This window comes from Synchiropus splendidus, chromosome 15, assembly GCF_027744825.2.
Source record: "Synchiropus splendidus isolate RoL2022-P1 chromosome 15, RoL_Sspl_1.0, whole genome shotgun sequence".
Classification (NCBI taxonomy): Eukaryota; Metazoa; Chordata; class Actinopteri; order Syngnathiformes; family Callionymidae; genus Synchiropus; species Synchiropus splendidus.
The window spans coordinates 9,104,560-9,127,863 of NC_071348.1; the positions used below are offsets into that span (position 1 = coordinate 9,104,560).

Below are 23,304 nucleotides of genomic sequence, written 5' to 3' on the forward strand. Positions count from 1 at the left end.
TCCCCTGCCAGACCAGAGTGATGGTGGGAGGTGAAGCTCGAACGGTGGCTGCTCCGCTGACACAGGAAACGACATCATGCTTCAGAAACGTGTAGCCGCGGACACGTAGCATAACGTCAGCTCGCAGGCAGGAACTCTGAAGATCGATGTGGGTGTTAGACCGCCGACTACGCTGGGAATAAGGACCTTCAATTTTCATATTTAATCGTAATGGATTTTAAATATGTAGTTGATAATAGAGTCCATGTTGGCTGCAGCCAGGCTGGCTGTGGTTTCATGGCTGTTGATTTATTTGTCTGCTAAAGATTTTTGCTCCACTACAACAGTCAATGTATTGTCTTTTTGCCAACTTTTTTTAACACATGTGGTTTCATAGATTCACAAGAAATGTTGTGTCTGTGTGAATCAGAGCAGGATCTTTAAATCCAAAATAAAAATCTGGAAAAATCTTTTTTTTTCGGCTGAGAAGTTTGTGGAAAATTTGTCATTTCCTCCCAAAATCATTCACATTCTAATGAAGCTTTTCATCCACCAATGGCTTCCAGTGCCACCACCTCTTCTTTTTTTGCATTAGAGACATGTGACTTTCACTGGACAGCCATGTCTTTGGAGGAACGGATATCAGGCGACCATGTTAAAAAAAATTGGGGGAAGCACGGTGGAACGGCTGCATATTTACACAGACATTCTGAGGCTACCAAATATGTCTTGGGGAGAGTAAAGGGAAGGCCACAATTCATCCTATTTACAACCACACAGGTTGACTGCACATACTGCAAATAATTCAACTTATTTCCTGGATCTGTTTTTGTCATTAACCATTTGAAAATATATATCAATGCCTCAATTGATGATCTTACCTTGCCATATTTTTGTGCATACGAGCCGGTGAGCAGAGAGTGGAAGACGATGATGGTTTCATCCAGATCCCACACAAAAACCCGCTGCAGGAGGGAGAAAAAAAATCGTTCAAATAACATACCAGAAACCTTTTGATCATCCCTTTAAAAAACAATGGATAATCATGAAGTCTACGTTGTATTCCTAATACCTTGACCCAAGAAGCAGCGTAGATGCTCACCTAAGATATAAACAGCTGTTTTATTTTATTTTAAGACGGTTCATCTTACCTCCAGGTCACTGTCCGGAGGAGGGGAGGGGTTATTCTTGCGGCCCCTGCCCCGGGACTTGGACCCCCCACTCCGGCAGGCTCGGTCGTCCAGCTCTTTGATGGGCGTGGAGGGGCTCTGCACTGTGTCGAAGTCCCCTGAGGAGGCGCACAAAGACAGAGCTAAATGTTGACAAAGTAATGATGTGGTGGGGAGCCCGCTCCCACAGGTGCACCGAAAATCACGGCCACTTCGGCGACGGCCGTAACTCTCCCCCTGCACTAATAAGCCCAGCATGTCAGGCTTCATAATTCAAGGAAATTGGTGCGGCAGCTAAACAACCGCTGATGCTCGATTCACAAGAACATGCAGCGACTGTCGAAGAGGAAAAGGACACATGGATCTACACCATAAATCAGAAACTGATAGTGGACAAGTCAAAGTCTGCACACACACTCCTAAAACCCTTGCTCCCAGTGCAGTAACCAGAACCAGACCGTACACTCACATATTGTTATGTCTTAATCAGAGAGCGGGAGGGGTGAGGAAGCAGAAGGAGCATGAGAGACACGGAGCAATGGTGAGAGGGAAAGTGCCAGTGACAGGAAGAATGATAAGCTCCTTTAATCAGACTTCCTGAATTACAGCCAAGACAAACTCTGGAACAATGTAGGAAAAAAAGAAGCATGAACATTACAAGACATTCAGATTTCTGTGCCTCGTTTATTTTGCCTCCCTCTTGGATTGTAGCATTGAAACGTTCCTCATAAAAAAAAGAAAAAAAAAAGCTTATTTTCATGAACACATTTTGAATCCACATTCATTTCAGATTACTTCATCCAGGCCGAAGAAGAAGAAGGGACTGGTTTGAAAGTTAAGGTAAAGTTTACCCTATAATGGCCAAACAGCCAGGATTTACTGCACTGTTTAAAGTGCTTCTGTTGTGACATTCAAATATCAGTGCTTCAGTTAAAGAATTAATGTTTTATTTCACCTTTATTATTTAGTTAAAAACAATTGAAATTAATCTTGACATTGTATATTGTTTTTTTTTAAATCATATGGTAAAAATCTATATTTATAGTAGTGTGACCAGGTTTTACTTTTTGTTTATAAATCGTACTGAATAATTATTGTGAATTTTCAGACATTATTTTTGCCACTTTCATTCTTGAGTGTATGGTCTGCATATACATTTGTTTTCTTCGCGAATGGTGGGTCGGGACCCAAAAGCAGGTCCCATAACTGGTTTCAGAGAGAAAAGGGTTAAAAAAACCCAGTTTAATTATGCAATCTTTGAACTATATTTTGATTAAGTATATATGATATGATACCCAAACTACACAATTTATTCCCAAATATTTACTCAAGAAAATAAGAAGCATTATCTCCTGCTTTAAACTGCATAACAGTATAGATTACAATGATTCCATATACAATATTTTATTTTATTTATTTATTTATTTTTTTCTACTTAGATGAAAAACAAAGCTTCCAGTGCGACATAAAACAATATTAATTAAATAGCATTACTAAAAATAACAAAATAACAATGACAAAGATGTGACCAAAGAATTTAGGATTTAACAAATACTAAAAGAATAATATTGTATTACAGGGTAAAATCACAAAATGAATCTCAAAGAAAACAATTACAGATAATAACACTAAAGTAATTTCCCTCTCCATTTCCCTCTGAAGAATACTTGCTTAACAAGGCCACACCAACACCACGCAGGAGAGTTTGGTAAGTTAGGATTTGTATTTATTTTAGAGATGGGCTGATGAGGCTTCATGAAACAGTGCCCTCATTTTCAGAGCCCACTAGATGGCACTCTGCTATAAAATATTTAGACTTGAACAACCATTTCATTGGCACGTCATATCATTTTTATACCAACAGCGCTCCCTGTTGGGCTCTGAAAACAGGGACACTGTTTCATGAAGCCATCAGTATTTTTTACCCAACCAAGTTAGCGGCACAGAACCACTGAGGAAAGTATAACACCATGTGATACTGACCTGGATGAAGGTCAGCTGCCTGTCCAGTCATGGCAGGGGCGGGATCCTGAAGCTGATAGGCAGCGGCTGAGCCGGTGCCGTCCACGCTATTCGAGGTCATATATGTCCCATAAGTGGAGGCGGAGTAATACTGGGCGTACTGGTTTTGGCCAAATGTTGCGTACGAGGGATAATCCTGCAGAGGACGACATGACTTATGAGCCAAAAACAGAATGAAAGGATGAAAGAAACAAGATGTTGCACTTTTGAAGACAGACTTTACAAGTGTTCCCTCTTTCTACTCTCAGTACTTTAGATCTCCAAAACAATTAAAGCCTTGTGTCGCTGCTTTTTACGGACCCACTGGAGATGGACGCTTTTACGAGTCAGCGCCTTAAAGCTGTCACCAAGTCCATCTCTATGAGTGCTTATAAACCGCTGCGCACCACATGAATCCGCACACTTTTACAATAAATTACATTACTCATCTATTTGTTTGGAGTTGGAGAGGTTTAGTCCGGTCGAGTCTAAAAAGATTTACGGCCCGAGTTCAGTTTTCCTCGAGCCAGCAATCTTCAGAGCAGTGAAGCAATTAATGCAAGAAAAAGTACTGTACACCAACATATTAAATATTTCAAAGCACTTGGAGACATTGTCATTTTCGAACTGTAGGGTCAAAGCTAGGGTTATTGTGTGCCAGGTTGATTCCTACCTTGGAAGTAGCCCACGCTGTTCATAACATCGGTGTCAATTTGAGACTCAAAGCAACAGTTTCAATAGTGGAATAGACAGTTAACACGCTGGAACTCTGTTCTGTTGTCTCTTGAGCTTGTTTTAGATTATTTAATTCAATTCCCACAATCTTAAATCAAACCAAAAAGAGACTGTCAAAGCTCCTACTCCAGCTGTCAGCAGGACCATCTGGCAGGCAATGGATCACTAATTGAATTCTTTTAAGATGAATTGACACTTTTATGGAACTCCTCCTGCAGTTTTAATTAAATTTATTTCCGTTTCTACTTAACTTTTTTCGGATTACTGACCCCATGCACTCATTAGGAGGCAATTTAAAAAGCTGTGAATCCTGTCATTCAATGTGTGTACACTTAAACAACTACAAAAATAATCTCAACATTAATAATCCTTCACATTGTTTCCCCAGTCAATATAATATTTTTCCATGCCGTTGAACTCATGTTGCTGGATATTCTGGTCTTGATCTCCATTATTTAACATACAGCCATTTATCTTATTATGTGTAACCGGTGGGTTATTATTAATAAGGCAATAAAACTCATAGTTGCGCGCACACGCACATTTAGAGGTCTTCAACTTCCCGTGTATAAACAGCTGCATCTATCACCCTGGGACCCTAAAATCCCCCTTTATATGTCCCCCCACCACAGAACAATCCATCACATCCACATCAAGACCGGTGGTGACCACTCTTTCACAATGATAAACTTCTGGGCTTATTTCCTGCGCTTGTTCCTGCAACTGAGGCGTAATTCGATTTTGTTTCTGGGTCCATGCTGAATGACGGATGTTGTGTGGGAGCTGGGCTGTTAAAGCACTTTGGGGTCCTGGTACTGCTGAACCCCCATCTTTGATTTCATTCAGTGCGCGAAGCCACTTGACTAAAGCTGAAAGGTTTGGATGGAAAACTGGTCTTTCAAATCTTAATATGATATGAACTGCATTTATCCATTTAACTGCAGCATCCTCCAGGTCATCCATCACACCATGCATCCAACTATCCAAATGGAATTCTATCCATCAGCATCAAATGGGTCAACTCAATTAAAGAAAATTAAAAAAAAATACTCTTTTGAAACGTTACATTTTAAATAATTACTATTGTTAATACTATTATTACCATTACCGTAATATTAGGACTATAAGCCAATACTTTTTTCTCACGGTCTGAACCCTGTGGCTTATACGCCGATGCATCTAATGGATATTTAAAGGCCAGAGTGTCATGCTGCCAAAATATTGAGCCCCGTCACATCAAACCGATGAAATCACAGGCATTTTATTGACCTTAAAGCGCTCAAAGTGCGCTGTTTTCACCCGTATGTCTGCAGCTCCAACAGAGCCGATCTCCTGGAGGAGCGGAGATGAGAAGAAGCAGCTGAGACTGGCAATGGAGTCGGAATTTCGGACTCGCAAACAACGCATTTTGAGCGCTTTAATGTCAATGAAAGATGTGAGGAGTTGATGAGTGTTCAGAACATTGCCCAGTTTGTATCATGAGTCAGTCTCCATGCTGGACCCCGTTTTCAAAACTATTTTAGAAATGATCCTCATGCATTTATGAGCCTGGTGCACCACTGACCTTTCTTCGGCGCAGACATCTTGTAGATCACAGCGATGATCTATTTTCCATCTTAAATTTAGTGGGTGCAGCTAATATACCGATGCATTCAATAGTCTGGACACTATGTCATTATTATTGTTATTATTATTACCCCACAAATGAACGGAGAAAGAGAGCAATGACAGCACCACCAATCCATGCCTGAAGCTGTCAGCAGCTAATTCAATAGTGGATTATAAACTAGTCCCATCTGTATGTTCCAGATTAATTCTTAACATTCATAAACTCTGCTGCATCACAATATCCACTGGTAGCTGCTTGAAGCTCTTGCAGTCCACATGAAATGACTTGGCGGGCCGTGTTAGGCACTCCGGCCTTGAATTTGACACCATGAGCTGAGTGATGGTAGTACCTGCTGTGTGGCGGTGTAGTTGGCAGTGCTGCTCACTGAGTTGTTGGAGGCGTAGAGGCCTGACGTGGGGGTGAAACTGGAACCTGGAATGAAGCAGAAACACTTTGCTACTATCAACAGGAACTAGAGAAAATAACCTCCACGTTATTCAATGGCTGAAGAATGCTTGGTTATTTTTCCTTCAGGAGTGACAAGGGAAGATGATGTTATTCTACAGCATGAATGTTCAGACCTGGCATCTGATAGGGAGAGTAGGCGGTCTGTCCGGGCTGAGGCGTGGTGAAGCCGGGGCTGTAGCTGAGGCCAGTCTGGAGCGGGGACTGACTCTGAGCCAGGCCGCTCTCGGTTTTAATGCCGGGCAGCATCACACCCAGATCTGTGGCCACACATGAGCACTGTTAGCGTGTTACCATGGTTAGAGCAGCAGTTAGAGAGAGGATGTGGGAATCAGTGGGATATACAGTTGCCTTAAAAACATTTGTCCTGACTTCACTACAACACTGCCCCCTTATACTGCAATCACAAATGATCATTTAAAGACAGCATGAAGATGCAGATTCCCAATAGACATGGATGAAGGATGTACCTTCCTTCAGCATATTGGTAGATTTTAGGCTGAGACATGTCAAAACGGTTGAGACAAAGGATGGAGGGAGAGTTTGTTGTTACCGTATCCTGACAGTCCGTAGGCCTGTCCTGACTGGGAGTATGCCGTGTATACAGTGGACTGCTGCATGCTGCTGAACTGAGGCTGGCCCGCGTACGTGGGCATGGGCGGGGCCGCTGGCGTGGAGAGTATATGAGGGTAGGGCCTGGAGGAGGTGGATTTCACAGGAATAATCAGACAGGCGTTGAAAAGACGTGACTGATGGGAAGGGTGATACTCACTTTGACGGGTACAGAGGAGGAGAGTACTGATGAGCAGAGCGAGGGCTGTAGCCGCTGCTGGTGATGACTGTAAGCACAGGAGATGAAGTCACTGCTCATAACGTATCGGTGACCTCATTCATCTGCGGGTCATTTATAGTCCAGGTGGGAAAGACTTCCTCGAGAAAGTCATCACCCTTGAGTCAGACTACTGCTGTAGAAGTATTTATTTGCTCACATTGTAGAGGGCTCAATCCCACACACCAGAAATGGAATTAAAAAAAAACAAAGTAAATGAACTTTGCCCTTTCTTACTGCAGTGTACTTCTATTGTTATTATTATTGCTGTCAAAGACTTTTAATCCGATTAATCACTTTGGTTGAATACATTTGGATAAATATTGCTATTAGTCATCTACTTAATTAGATATTTTTTAAAAGAAAAAATATATAACTATATCTATAGTATATAATATATAATATATATATAACTACATTAAATAATATTTTATTTAACGTGGTTGCCAAACTCATAAAAAAATTAATTAATCCACATTAATGTGGCTCTAAAACTCCTTTTCCAACTGGTGACGTCTGTGCTTGCCTGAGGGACCAAACGTGTGTCCAAAATAAAAGACAAAATCCCTCGAAAAGCCTTCAGTGATGTCACCCAAGGACAGGCAATACCTCGGATTAGAGCTTTCACCAAGCCCACTAATGAATGACGTTGTTTATCTTGCGACACACATAGGAACTGGAACAGTTTGTATCTGTGACATGAGTTACCTGAGCCGGCGTATGTGTCCAGAGATGTGTCGCCTGTTGTAGTGACTGTGTCGCTGTTCATCGGCTCTGTTTTTACTTGGAGACAAAAAGGGAAAATCTTCAGTCAATAAATTGTCTCTCACACAAACGCTCATATACAAACACATCCCAAAAACACACCACAGAAAAAAATTGAAATCAACACACATACTTAATGCTTCATAAAAGAAATAATCATAAGCCCGGGATAAGTAATAATTCATGGCAGATATGAGATAATTTAATTTAAAACACAAACTAGTAAAAAAAGAACAATTTTATTTAGTCAAGAATATTTTAATAGAAAATATAGGTACTTTTTATGATTAAAAAAGAAAGTCTGGAAAATGAATTCCTACTCTATAATAGACTTATCTTTTTGTGAAATTTTTAATTAATTTAGTAAATAAATATGTAAATATGAACTGATGTCCACTAAGAATATTATTTGATGTAAATATTTTAGAGTTAGGGTTTAACTGAATTTTACAAATAAAACTAATTTCCTCATTTGGAACTGTTACTAGTCAACTTTGACTAGTTTGCCTCCATCCCATGTTCATCACAGCAAATAAAAACCATGCAAAAGCAACTTCAGATACCCAGGATACCATGAAAAAACCCACACACAGCAAATAAAAATGCATCATCCTTTCAACACTTGGGAAACTTGTGGGGGCTTAGATTCACACGCATGCACCTCTGTACCATAGTCCTTGGAGCCGGGGGCAGGGGGCGGGCTGCTGCAGCCCAGCAGCCAATCAGCCGTGTTTAGTACTGTCATGTTTTCACCTGAGGGGGCGCAAGGTAGGAAGGAGATGAGAGCGCGACAAGGTGTATTCCAGTAGGTGAGCTTCCATTAATGTAACCTAGTTTAGTTTTTTAAGTAAAAGAAAATTACTTCTTTTTTTCAAATACATTGTTTTATACATTGTCAGTAAATTAAAAAATTTAAAGCAGATCTAGAGTTGGGAAGAGTGTCACATGATACACGTGACACAAGCAATGTAACTCAAGGTGACAGAACATAACACAGATCACTGAGTCATGACTCATGGTGAGTCACACAATTGACCACACAATGAAAATCAACTTGATCGCACTCAGAGAGGGAGTTCAACATAAGTGACAAATGCAACAAACAACAACATGAGAGGGCAGAGAAAGAAAAGGCTCAGAATAGCTTTATGGATGAGGCTTTTGCTAAAAACACTACAACAAGTGAGACAAAACAAAAACAAATAACAGACAATATACAAGTCTGGGGATCAAAGCAACACTGTAGAAGAGAAAAAAGCAAACCCAAATGACCGAGTGAAGTAACATGATTACATTAAACAAAGTGACAAAAAAAAAAAATCACAGCTTGTTGTGGTGAAACCTGACCCTGCGCAACTGGACACCGCAAATGGCTGCTCAATGTAGACTCAAAACAATAATAAATCAGACCATCAATTATTATTATAACAAATGATATCATGATTTAAATCTAATTAGAGGGAATATTTGTAAAACATATCCACCCCTGTAGGGACTGATGCAGACGTCGGATGATTTGTTCTTGAACAGGCCCGCGGGTCAGTGAGCCAGCTGATGTCAGATGAAGAGAATTTTGGGTATGTCGTTTGTTTTGGCTGTCAGAGTGTAGTCCCAACTGTGCCTGCTTTAACTATTAACTATGAGCTCATCAAAATGATTTTATGTGTTCTAATATGGTCTGAATGCTGGGTTTAATCTGCTCTGAGCTATTTTTATTTAAGCGTGTGTGAGCGTGCGTGTTGACCCATCAAATTGACATATCTCACTTTTTCCATGGCATTATAATTAAATGTGGTTTCCATTGGATGTGAATTCAGCAGCAGATCAAAGGATCAACCTTCAACAAAAGCACTCGCATCGAGTCTTATTGGATCAAAGCGCCTTGTCAGAAATGATTTTTGCGCAGCAGAAAACCAAAGAAGGGAACAAACTCAGCAATGAAGAGTAGAGATAGGCAAAAGAAAAGGAGAGAAGAGAGGTCCAGACTCACTGGTGTTGACATCTATGACAGCAGTGACGCTTTAATGTGCTTGTCGAGGAAATAGTTTCCAGTGAGATTTTACGCTCACACACAGACTCACACACTCCGAGCCAAGTGGTTCGTGGAGACGAGTGTGCTTTTACGCACATTTTGCAGTGGTTAACTCAAGTGCCAGAGTGAGTAAAAGTGTGCAACGTTGCCAACAGAAATATTCCAAATGGTACACTTGAATAATCATTTTTTGTGAATAATAATCAGCAAGGAGGCAAAGCACAACAACAATGGTGTCTTGTGTCGTCTGTCAGATAAACTTCTTCAAAAATAGTTTTTAAACTAAACCATATCGAGACCGTTCAAGTAAACTAGTACTGTTTGGTGCTTGTCCGTTGTCCAATTTCACTGGAAGAGATTATCCAATCACAGTGGAGCAGTGAAGAAGGATGAGGGTTGGAATGCCAGTGAGGAACTACCTGAAGATACTGAGAGCCAAAAGCAATTTGTCCGCTTTTTTTTGTGACTCACGAACTCTTCAAATCATGAGTGTGTCTCTCATGTACAAGGCATCCTTTCAGTGTAGTTCCTGATGAACTATACTAACAACACAGTTGGGCAGTAGACATCCGTCTGTTGTGTATGAAATACAAACACTACAACTTTGATAACTACACACTCTTATTTTGAAATGAAATGTGCAGAAACAGGTAGTGTACGAGTGTAACATTTATGTACGTGTGACCACATGTGAATCCATTAATTGTTTTTTTGTTGCTGCTGATATTTTGGTTTGGTGAAAACATGGATGCACGCTTCACTAATATGTGCTTCCAGTCAAAATCAAATAAGATATTTCAGAATATTTTTTCATGATTGTATGGTTGGCATTTAAGCATTTTCGGTAGAACGTAATGCATATATATAAATACACTGACTGAAGAAAAATTGACTTGAAATTATTTGAGAAAATTCCCCATCTAAGGGGTCATAAGGTGGCAGATTTGAAAATACGTATTTTCATCAAATGTAGACATCAAACCTTCTTGCTGTGAGGTAAAAGAAAAGCTGTGGATGAAATGCGTTTCAGGTGTATGGGTCACAAATGTTTATTCCATTGTCACCTTGAGAGTCAATTACTGATAATGGCTTCCCACCTCCAGTTCCATTGGTGGTGATGGATGGACTGCCCAGGCTGGTCTTGTCCAGTTTGGAGCTGCTAGAATCTGCACCTCCCACACGGTTATGAGGACTGGTCAGGTCCTGCATTTCCATACACCTAGAGGGAGGAGGACGGGAGGAGAGGAGGGGGGATGAGTGGGTGAGAATAAAATGAAGTGTGAGTTCTGAATGAAAAACAGATTGACAGCATTGTGCCGTCCCAGCCGGGAATCCCCCTCCTCTAAATATTAGCTTTGGACCTCGCTGGACACGTCTGATGATGGACTGTCTATCCTCACAGGAACCGCACGCACAAACACTCGTAAACCTAAAGCAGGGAGCATGTGTCCAGAGGCGCTAGACGTTGTCGGCGAGTCTGCTTTTACAATGTGTGTTTGTGTGTGTAGCTCTGGGCTCAAGTACAACCCAGAGTGGTCCAACATGCTTTGGTTATACAATGCGTTCCACATGCATGGCTTGAACCAGCAGGAGTGTGTGTGTGTGTTTGTGCGTGAAGCCTGCTTATACACGTAGGACACATTGAAATAGAGTCACCTCTCACTTTCTAAATCTTTCACCCATCTGCACACGGACCCATCACAAACCCAAGGAGGCTCCTGAATCCCTGCCACCAGACCAAGCCACACCCCACTTGCTCTACTTCAACCTGCTGTCATGCATTTGGACTTCAAATATTCTCTATTTAATACACATACAAGAGAAAACAGAGACCTATAAATATATAAAATAGTATTTGACAGTAATAAAGACTATATATATATATATATATATATATATATATATATATATATATATATATATATATGAAGACACACAGCCCATCGTAAACGTCCATTCATTGTGCACGTGAGAACCGTCTGAATGGGTTACATCATCTCATTTTCTTGAAATCTATTTATATCGAAACAGCCGTTCCGCTCCCTTGCACATTTACCTGTTTTAATGACAACAGTTCTATTTATGTTTTAAATAAGTTTTATTTTATGAATCAGACACACATGGGCTAGCTGCATACACAGCATCACAACAGCACAGTTAAGAGCTTTAGCAAATGTAAACGCTCCGACACCAGCGTCTCTCAGCAGCAGGAAACCATTTCCCTCCCTGTCTCCTCTCTGTGCTGCTCCTCTCCAGAGGTGATGACAGGAGTTGGTGTTTCATAAACTCTCTGCTGCTTTTTACATCATGCACAGACTTTGAATTTACATGAAGCATCTGTGGATTTGGTGGACTGACATGAGATTGACAGTAATGAACAATGGATGGCAGTTAAAGGTGTGGTGTGTAGTTTTTTTCTCCTGTCAATCTGTGTTATCCTCAAGTCAGACTTGAGGATGACTTGATGAAGTGAATGTTTTCTGTGTTTTTTTGTCAATTTGTACCCAAGTGTGAGTTGTAACGCAATTTCATCATTGGTCAGCCCCTGACGTGTCGTTCAGCTATGCTAATGTGGCATGACGTCCGGGGGGAAGACAGATACCCTACTCTGAGAAACATTACTGGCAAGATCTTTGATGCTGATACCTTTATTTTTTTTACTCGGCTCCTCTTCCATACATTATGTAATGTGATATAATGTATTACAGGTTGAAGAAAGACATCACATAGCACCAAGGCATGGATGATTGAGGACTGAGAGTGTGCGGAGGGCTAGCCAGAGGAGTAGAGCCACATGAAAGCACGTTTCCCTACCCAATCTTTTTTAAATAAATGGTCAGAAAACCACACAAAAACAACTAAAACATAAGGATGCTGAATGCTGTTCACAGAAGGATGACAACATGAACGTGGAAAGGGAGACGGCAACGAAGCAGAGGTCCTATCACGAGTCACACAAAGGTTTTTAAGCTTAGAGAGCAGATCAGTCGGTTGCTACATTCTACTTTGATACAACTTGTTTGATTCTGGTTTGAAAAAATAAACACAAAAATGATTGACGGCTGTTTGTGGCTGCTTATAGTGAAAGTTAGACACCCAATAAACCCAGCTGAATGAGCACTTCCATGTAGTTGCTGTTCTGTGATGACTTGAGGTGAAAGACTAGAGAGATGGTCTATGACATCATTGTTTTCAAATACATGTGGTTTGGCTGATGCGAAACATTTTCAAATCGATCCACTGTGGGTTTCCAAAAGTTGCGGTTCAACTGGCTGAAAACATTCTGTGTGGACAACATACCCAGCCAAGACTGTCTCCGTCCCAAAAGACGAGATCATCATGGATAGTTGACGTGACCACAAAGGGGACAACTGGGGCGGTGTTTGGGATATGTAGTGGAGGACGAAGGTATGAATGAATGTAGCCTCACGTTAAAAAAAGTAGGTCTCACTTCAGCATATCTGTTAACATTGACTAAAAGGCTAGCTTTTTAAATACCAGTAGGCCTCAAGCAGCATTCTTCAGAGCCAGAGGAACTACAGTAGGAGGATATAAGAAAGCAGCTTGCAGCTGATTGTTCTCTCTCTCTTGTCCAGGGCAAGCCATTACATTATGACCACAGACAGGAGTTAGAAACAAGTACTGGTTAAGGTCAACACACCAAATGAAGACGACAAGAAAAAGAACAGAGGGGGCAATGCATTCATTTTCAGTTGGGAGTACAGGCAAGCCCCTCCCAGCGCCCAATAAAATCCAGGCTTAAATCAAGTATTACATTAGTAATGTTGTTTCCATCGGCTGCCAAATTTACAGACAAGCGACCACTGGCTAACCCTACGTTTCACACTTTTCACCTTTAAAGAAGCCTAGCGGTCGGGAATGTGCGTGAGGTGTAAGGTTAGTGTTGATGACCTCATTATAGTTCAGTACCACAGTAAAACTTCACCTTTGTGCCACAGAATTTAAGGACACACATGCAGAGAATGCGCGTACCTGGTGTCAGAAGGGTCTGGAACATGAGAGTCAGTGTTTGCTTTCTTCACCTGCAGAGAGAACAGAGCCAAGGAATTAGCAGAGGAAAATGTGAAGACACTGAGAGACATGGGGTTTTGTTGCATCTTTAATATTAACTGGAAATAAGGCAGCAGCTGGACGGTCACTGTGACAGGAGTGCTAACGGGTGAATATTAACTTTCTCTTGTTCACCTCTGACCCCGCTCCATCCTGAGCTCCAGCTCCTGCCTTAACCCTAAATGAGTTCAAAGGTCACAGCGGGGCCATGTTAGGTCAGCAGGCCCACTCTTCACTCTTTAACGGCCTGACACTAAAACCCGACTTTAGGGGAGGCCGCCGCCGCCACCGCCGCATATGGCCGCGTCAATCACGACGTCTTTGAGACTGGAAACACACTGGAGCTGGACTCACCACAACGGACACAGGTTGGTTTTGTGTGCAACACTGTGTGTGTGAGGGTATGCGGTGCGAGACCAGCGGTTCTCTATTAAAATTCCTGTCTCTTATTTGGAACAGGAACTAATTAGAACAGTAAATGCAGGGAGGAGCGAGCGCCAATGTGGACCAGCTGCCCTATAATCACTATGTCAACACAGTGTCGAGGTGGACGGCACGCGCGGCCTGCCAAACACACACCCACGCATGGAAATACACATTCAAACGTACACACACACACAAACGGTCACCCAGGAATCATGGGGAGTCATTTGCAAATTATCGCAATCACAGGTAAGTATACAGAGAAAGTGCTTATCCAAGCAGAAAGCCCTGGTATTTGCGAGTGTGCGTGTGTGTGTGTCAGTGTCAAGGACTGCGTTACGATATGGTTCTGATTAGACGATGCGGCTGAGAGCGAATAAGAAGCAGCACTTAGCTGTTTAAGACGGGGTTCAGAGGTCAGCCGGTGCCCTCGCATGGATCACTTTACCGCACAGTCTCAGCAGGCACACACACAGACACACACAAGCCACTTTCATGTCACGTTTCATGCTTTGCTGAAATTTAACAAGGCTGTCAGTCACGACATCAACTGCACTACCGTGAGAATCAGCAATTCACATGGAGAGCAGCGCACACGCGGAAACACACACGGCTCCAGCACTCAAACTCACCGCGCCTCATCCATGCACACTTGGTTATGGTGAAGAAATGACAGTTGTTTTTGTATTTTGCTTTCTTTGACAGGAGTTCTGAGCATTGCAGCTAAATAGTAACCTGAAATTATTCGTGAAAAAATACTTATGACTTTCTTGTGGACTTTCAACTTACTTGCCGATTTTGGGAGTTTGGGAATTTTACTGTGCACTTTTGTTATATAAATTATTAAGTTATATATAATTAATTAAGTTATATAATATAAATTATAATATAATTATAAATTGACACTTTTAAGCAAATAAAGAATAAAAATTACGTTATACAATATTGTTAGCATTTAGAAATTAATTATTAATTTATTCATTTTAACAGGATCAACACAGAGTTAAGTATGAAGGATGTGCATTCAGAGAAGAACAAAGATCAAGTAAATGGTAAAAATATTATAGCTTTAAAATAGATTGATAGTAAATGTATAAATTGTGAGTCATTGAGAGGAAACAGGTGCAATGTGTAATTTAAAAGTTTCAAATGCTTCACCGCTTGTTCATGACAAATGAGGGTGGATAAGTTTGCCTAAATTTTTTCAGACATTACAGCCAATAGTTCTTTATATTTACATTACATTTACAAAAAGAGTATTTGCTTAAACCTTCCACAGTGGACAATTTTGCACAAATAAACCAGTCAAAAAAAATACATTGCTTTGTTTATTGGCTTTTTAATTCGTGAATGTTTTAGAAGCTAAGTCCAGACATAAGGGGACACTCATTTAGATATAGTTTCAGATTACATTTAAGTATGATTATACAGTGATTTGCATATCAAAAATTTGATGGCAATTTGTGCATTTTACATGATGCAATTTCAGACTTCTGTCTGCTGCTCTTAATAAATTGCATAGATTTACAGCTGCAGGTGTACGACAAAGCTCAAGATATATTGTGTGTGTTTTTATCAAACTAAATAGTCATTTGCAGCATTGTGAGGAAGATTAAATGAAGTGGTTAAATGGCAGTTTATAACATCATTTACATGGTCAAAAAACTGTCAGAAAAAATTGTCTAGTAAATATTGATATTGAGTAAAATGAAGATAAACATAATTGATTTAAAAGGTTCCTTTCTCTCTTATGCACCTTCATATGAAAAATATCCATGATGATGTAAGAAAGTTTCCATTAACCACAGTCTCCTAATTACATGATGCCGGGTTAAAAGGTCAGAGTTCACGCACGCCTATGTCCCAGTTCTGTTGCGCAGTTCTGAGCACCAGTCACATCCACACTGACATCAGTTTGCTGTTAGAGAACTTTGCATTTCTTGAGCTGATCCCCACACAACAATTGAGCAAACTTAGGTGGCCACCGATGCCTGAAGGACCCATTTGTGTCATCCGAGCCACTTCTAAAGAAGACCTTTGACCTGGTTGGCAGGGTGACTGGCCGGGAACACAAGCCGGCCCAGCTCGGGGAGTCCCTGAGGGATAAATACAGGTACCCGGGTCATTAGCACTAATAACAATGATTTATTTAAAGGAGTCACTGTTCTCGCCCACTAATGATATTTCTTTTTCAACTGGAACAGAAGGTCCAGGTAACAGTTTGTAGCACACTTTAGGACGCTGTAATTAATGCAACAATTATTCATGCAAATGCATTATTTTTGTCACCAAAACATAAGAGAAGAGAAGGCGAGAGGAAGAAAAAGAGACAGAAGAACAGCACAGAGTGATTCTAGTAATAAATCCAACCCTGATGCAGCCGGACATCTGATATTCGCAGACTCACGCACACGTACACACACTGTAGATATCTCACCAAACAATACAACTACATATATGGACGCTTTTCACAAATATTTCAGTCATTTATTACTCTATTAAAGGTGATTTGACAGCAACGGCACAGTCATCATCATTCATTACATAGGTCACATATTTCTCTACACCTGTTATTTTAGTAAATACATTTGGAATAAATCCCTCCATAAACCACACCATCAGAAACCTCTATATCCAAAATTGTGGGGGTAAAAGTCAACTTTAAACATCATAATAAACATTACTTTGGTGGAAACGGCATTATTTTTCTAAATCATTTGTGTAATTTAATTAAAACTAACTACTAAAGCAGATAATTCTTCTTTTTTTAAACCAATGAGCATCTTTATTCTAACTAGAGGACATAATAATAATAATAATAATAATAATTAATTAATAACCTATCTGATAGAGTATGCTTTTAAAAATGCACTTATATGCAATCCATTATCGGTATTCAAGAAATGTATGTTGAAATATACTTCATCAGCTTGTGACTAATGTTAAGGCCACCTTAAAGCGGCTACCACTGTGAATTGATGCAGCACTAAAATGTTACTTATGGAATTATTACATCTCATGTCACTAGTTTTGTGAATTAAAGATGTCCAGGATGACGGTGAAAATGACACGAGCATCTCTCACACACTGATGGTGCAGTGTCTCCTACCTCAGGGTGTAATCCAGTCAGTCAGCACTCCTCCACAGACCATTACCGACCAGTACGATCCACGTTCAGTTCCACTGATCCCAGTTGGATCCTCAAACCTATGTGACTCTAACTTCTCTCTACTTTTTCTCCACTTAGAGAAGACAATACATTTTCTCTCTGTCTACTTTATTTTCAGCTCAAAACGGATTAAAAAAAAAAGATTCTTCCCCTGGGTCTCACAGGTCAATCCATGCACTGCTCCTCCTTTTCCTCCGGTTTGATAATGGGGAACATTTCTCTCGTCCAGTTTCCCTCCTCCTCTGCCTCCTCCCCCTCTTTCTCTCCTCCTCCTTTCTCTCCCTCACCTGTCGCTCACGCCAAACTCACTCAAGCGTGCAGTTCACCAAAAGTTGATTTTATATCTGACATGGTTCATGAACTTAAAACTAGCTCCAAAAAAGATCAACAATCCTGAATATCATGCGGCGTGTTTTCTCCAGCTGTGTGTGAACATCAGCTGGAAACTGAGACAGCAACGTGTGTGTGATGACAATATCTTGCTGTGAAGTAGAAAGCACAGGCCAGACCATAAACTTCACACCATGCAGCTTCGCCCCCAACCCACACACACACACACACACGCTCAATCGCACCTGAAACACACACACACACGTAAAACCAATCTCTGTTAATTGAAACCATCAGGCCTGCTCGTGTGTGTCATATGTGAGGTGTAGCTGAGATGGAAGGCTGGATGGACGAGGTGTGTGTGTGTGGGGGGGAGCAGTGTAATATCACCTCAACACACACACACACACACGTTGTCTACCTATTAAGCAGAAAAGTGGGGGCGGGGGTACTACATTAATACACAAACATTGGCACACACACACGTGAGCAAACACACACGCAACCATTACTCTGACTTCACGAAACTATCCAAAACCACTTCCCTTCTCGCGAAAAAAATTAAATAGGTCAGTTCAATAAAACGACAAAACCATTTATTGGTCCTGGAAAGGTTAAGAAAGGCCGAGTGCTGGCGCTATCACAGCCAGAGGATTATGACCACCATTTTAATATACCTGTTTTGGGGGCAATACAAAGGATACTGAGAGACAATCCTCATCATTATTTGCCAAATATGAGATCTACCTCAGAAATGATTGATGAATATTGCCTTCTAAAAATACCACAATGGTTTCCCACCTCCAACAGTGCAGCCACATTAGAGCACAGAACATCGGACATTGACACACTTTTTGATCTTAGCGTCATTGGATTAATGCTGTGATATAAGAGACAGGCCTCAGTTTGCGATATTCAGTTAGTTAGACTAGAACCACTAGCAAGTGATGCTTCTTCTTTCTTTGCCCCGTACATTTTTAACATGTTCCTGTCTCTCCTCTCTTGTCCAACATGGCCAAACAATCTGAATCCGGTCCATTAGGGACCTCAATAAGGTATTTTCTTTATCAGAAATCTACAGGAAAAATGTGAAATTAAACATTAACATTAAACAACAACAAACATTCAATCAAACATTAAACAACAACAAAAAAAACCTTTATACCATCATGAAATTTTGTCATGTTGTGCTTAATATTACATCCAACTATGGCTGAATAACACCTACAATTTCCATCATAAATAAGTCACCATGACTGATGTACTGTCCGAGCTCTTCAATGACGAGCGACAAACTCCATGGGAAGTGTGTCAAAAGTTCACGCAGCGATGCAACAAACACACATGCATATGTGCACGTTCAGGACGTTTGGAAGTATTTGTGGAAGGCTTTCTGTCAGGACAGATTAGGGTGTTGCCGAAGAGCTTGACAACTCAAGCATTTTATTATTAGCAAAGCAGGAGCCCGTCACAAGGAGTGTTGGAGCGAGGCAAGAGAAGAGGGTGAGGAGGGGGTTGTGGGGGCACCCGAAAACATCCCTCATGAAATATTTTCACTGCAAGCGGAGACGAGAGCAGGGGAGGTGTCCCCAAACATGCATTCAAGAGAGCGAAAAAAAAAAAAAAACAGTAGCAAAGCAGGAGCGTATCGTCGCTGTGAAGTGGGCAAACAAAGAGGGCAGTATTTTAGGCTCTAAATGTGTGTTGTTGACATGAGGAGTGTTTTAAGTGTCAGGCAGAGGTGCAGCGCTCTTTTTGAAGAGGCTTCTTAGAACCTCTTGAAGCGGAACTGCAGCCATTTGTCTTCTTCGGTCTGACACTGGTGTTGCTTTTGGCTGGATATATAACTAATTTATAACTAAATATGTAATGATTATGGTTATTTTTATTTTGTCAATAAAAATCTTTTCATTTTCTGATTATTTTCAATTGAATATATACACAATCCTCCAATTGACATCAACTTGGAAGGTACTCAGGTGAGTGCCTACCTCTAACTCATATTGTCATTTTTTTTAACCCAGTATTACTGGCCTACATTTATTTTGGCTACATATTTCATTGAGCTAATCTGGACAGCAGCTAGCAGCAGCATTATCCTGCTGCACACAGATAGGTGGCGCAAAGCAGCACTCGTCGATGTTCAGAACATTTCCCCTGTAAAGATTTATTGACATAGAAACGAACTATAACACTCTAACATTCCACTTTATTCCTACATACTTACACACATGATCACGACAACTACATACACATACACAAGGACACACACACCCTTCTCTCCAATTGTATGAGTGGTTATCACCAAGGTAACTCTATCCTCCTTCCTTTCATGTAAAATACATTGTGTGTAGCCTCCTCCCTCCTCCCCACCCTCACCACACCACCTCCCCCCAGTTACCCCAGCCTGGGGAGGTGTAAAACTATCCCTCTCTTTATGCCTCCAAAAATGCCCTCTTTTCAGGTGTAGTAGCAGGCTATAAAAGGAAAAATAGAAACGAGTGAGTGAAAGGAAAGAACAGGGTGAATAGTGGAGCAGAGGAGAGGTAGAGGCCTTTCAACATCCAGAAACATCCCTCCCTCTCTTTCTGCCGAGCTCCTCTCATGAACCTCACCCAAACGCTGCTGATATTTTCAACAAGATAATTTTCCTTGACAGTTTCTGCACCCGAGGTATCAGATATTTGTCTCTTTGTTTGGAGTGGCACAGGAAGAGACAAAATGACTGCTAAAATTGTTGCAGAGAGGACGGAGCCCCATGAGACAATAGCAGAGCTGTAAGATGAGAGAACGGTGTGGCATTTAGGAAGTGTCCTCCTGAGAAACACAACATAATCACCCCAGGATCGCTCCAGGACTCGACAGAGAAGTGACAAATCTGTCTTGCAAACACAATATCAACACAATGGGAGAAAATATTGAATCTCGCGTTTCCTCTGAGATCAACACAGATCTTGTTCCTTCTTCACAACAACAGACACTCCATAACGTGAAGATCCAACGTGTTTGTGAAAAATGATAGATAGATAGATGGACAATGGGACTAACCTCGGACTCACGTGAAAATCGGTTTCTGCCCGGTGCAGGATGCTGCAACAGTTCACTGAAAGACGCGATGTTGGCAACATAGTAATATTGCTGGCTACGCAAACTAGAGTGATTTCGTGTTAAATAAAAGCAGACCACATGGTGCGGTGTGGCATGGTGCGGCATGGTGCGGCATGGTGCAGCAGCTCCGCAGTGTGGCTTGTTTGGTGTGAGTGTTTAGTGTGTGTTTTATTCATTGTGTTTTATAGCTGTGCAGCATGGCTCAAAAAAACACATTCGGTGTGAGCATTTATAGTGTCGGTGAAGAAGTTACTTCAAAGCATCCATCTGGTAACTGTTGTCCCCAGACGTTTTTTCAATGTTGCAGCATGCACATCAATCTACCGCACAAAGCTAAGAACAACATTTTTACTAGAGATCATTCTGTGTCTCATTTTTCTAGTCTTAAGTGACTACACACCAGAGGGGAGTAGGAGCAGCGAAGGGGAACAGTAACGGTGGCTGGTCATCCTCCTGACCACCCTGGTGGTCTGCAGATCAGCCACTTTCAGTGGCTCCTCATTGTCTCAACCGAAGAGCAGTTCATGGACACGATTTAATGCAGCTTAAGTCAGAGGACGCAAATGAAAAGTCAGTGATGGATGTGTGTGTGTGTCAGTGCTGTTAATTGTGAAGCGTTTGGCCTCAACTGCCCTGTCTCCACTAATCTGATGAGTGTGATTAAAAAAACAACTGGGCGAAACCTAAACCAGTCCATGGCTGACCAGCGGCTGCACGCACACGACACAGCCACACATACACCGACACACACTCAATCCACTTCTTCAGAAGTCAATCAAAAGAGAACACTGACTTTCAGTTTTGGTTTTGGGATAGTATATAGTCAGAAACATAATATAGGCATTTACAAAGAGTAGAAAAAAAGTTTTTTGCATAGACTTTTGAAGGTTTTGAAATGCACTATTAGTCATGCTCACTGATATAAGTGGGGCACCAGAGCATCATTTTTCTTCAGAGAGACACCACCTTCTGACATATACTATTAAAACCACACATGCTGCGAGAATGAAGGGATTTCACCATTGGTTTTGTTTCATTTTTTTTTTTTTTTCTCTCACACCTCACACTTAATTCAGATTCATAGCACCACATGTATTTACATGCAGTACTAACATGTGTTTTGAGTGACCACAATGAAATCAGATAGGCATGTGGTCACAGTTTTTCCCACAGTCCAACTTCACGTCCCCTTCTCGTTCTCGGCAGATAAAAGACAAAGAATGATTTTTGACCAATAAGTATGCTCGAGTGCTTTTGTAAAAATACTCAATTTATTAATAATATCAATGAAGACTAGCCTGTTTGATTCGAAGATCAGTCAGTGATGGGAAACACAGACATGTCAGATGTTATAGACGTTTACAAATTAGTTTGAGTGTGTGGTTTGTTGATGCGAACACAAATTTTCCTCACATCATGCTAACGTAAAATCATATTGGTGTTTTAAATACTGTACGCAATACCTTAATGGCAGTATTAATTGGAGAGTCATTTCTTACAATTCTATCATTTCAAAGGCCAATAACATAACTGCAGAGTGTGTCCAAGCTATAATAGAATATAAACAAGGTGAAGACATATGGAAAGTAGAGGAAGCAGCGTGGAACCGTCCATTGCTGCTGTGTAGCGTAACACAACACCATCCTACCTTAACCTGCACCCCCCCACCCCCCACATCCTTCCCTGACAACACAACAACCCCCTTCATTTCCCACACTGCTCCCCAGATCGGAACCCCGACGTGAGGCACCCCCCCTCACACACACACCTACACTCCAGGTTGATCAATTAAGAAAGTGTCCTGTCTAAAAGAGACGGTGAAAAGAGTGAATAATTTTGAACTTATATCATGAAACATATCACATAAACAACAATTGCTAGTTAGCTATCGGAAACATAGTGCAGTCAAACTGTGTCATGTGGCCACTGGGCTGCAACTTGTCAAAGACTGTTGCATTGTATCTATAGAACAAAAAACCTTTACACCTCACACCATTAGGAAACACATTAACTATTAATATACTAATTATTTGCTTATTTACTATTAATAATCAGTAATTTTGTTGTCATTTACAGTGAACTTTCAGTGACCATTCCAGGATAAAATACAGTCATTAACAAGATACTAGTCAGTACTTTATATTGATGAATTGCAGGCCAACATGCTGGTAAAACACACATGAATATGTAGTTTTTTATGGTAATATATGTTCCCTAATCTTAAGTATAACCAAAAAAAATCAAATTAAGGGGCAAAAAGAAAGAAGAACCTTCTGCATAACCTAAAAAAAAACTTTAAAAAAATGTAAAATGTTGTCAAAAAATGTTGTAGCAGGGGGCACACTAGGTTGGTACAGAACAGATTTCAGCGCATCTCTGCTTATCATTTTAAACTTGAATATAGTTAGGAAAGTTAGCATCATAGCCTGATGGTGTTAGTTTATTTTGAACAAGTTGAGTTAATGACGCGGCACAATGGGACAATGATATTGGACTGTGTGTGTGTGCGTGTGTGGACGTGCGTGCCAATGGCAGCAGCAAGCACATTAATAATTCAAGCTAATGTCATTAGGCCTCAGATCCCTTTCAGACGCTTTTAATTAAATGATGAATGGCCTC

At 40.9% G+C, this 23,304-nt stretch overlaps 1 protein-coding gene across 9 annotated transcripts in view; it reads right to left on the minus strand.

The window, feature by feature from the left end:
• Positions 1-23,304, minus strand: part of eya4 (EYA transcriptional coactivator and phosphatase 4) — a 39,505-nt gene that overhangs the window by 6,765 nt on the left and 9,436 nt on the right. For 6 of the 9 annotated variants that reach the window (XR_008412561.1, XM_053843660.1, XM_053843653.1 and 3 more), the window contains exons 3-13: positions 13,578-13,627; positions 10,682-10,803; positions 8,222-8,305; positions 7,496-7,570; positions 6,731-6,797; positions 6,512-6,654; positions 6,075-6,218; positions 5,843-5,925; positions 3,132-3,306; positions 1,131-1,267; positions 861-944 (exon numbers count right to left, since the gene is read on the minus strand). Coding sequence is in view for 8 of the 9 variants with exons in the window: in XM_053843660.1 (XP_053699635.1) it covers positions 861-944; positions 1,131-1,267; positions 3,132-3,306; positions 5,843-5,925; positions 6,075-6,218; positions 6,512-6,654; positions 6,731-6,797; positions 7,496-7,570; positions 8,222-8,305; positions 10,682-10,803; positions 13,578-13,627 (1,164 nt within the window). In the remaining variant the exon portion in view is untranslated. Of the gene's footprint in view, positions 1-860; positions 945-1,130; positions 1,268-3,131; positions 3,307-5,842; positions 5,926-6,074; positions 6,219-6,511; positions 6,655-6,730; positions 6,798-7,495; positions 7,571-8,221; positions 8,306-10,681; positions 10,804-13,577; positions 13,628-17,187; positions 17,463-23,304 lie in introns of those variants that run through there. The other 3 variants (XM_053843659.1, XM_053843656.1, XM_053843657.1) reach the window with 2 other exon arrangements.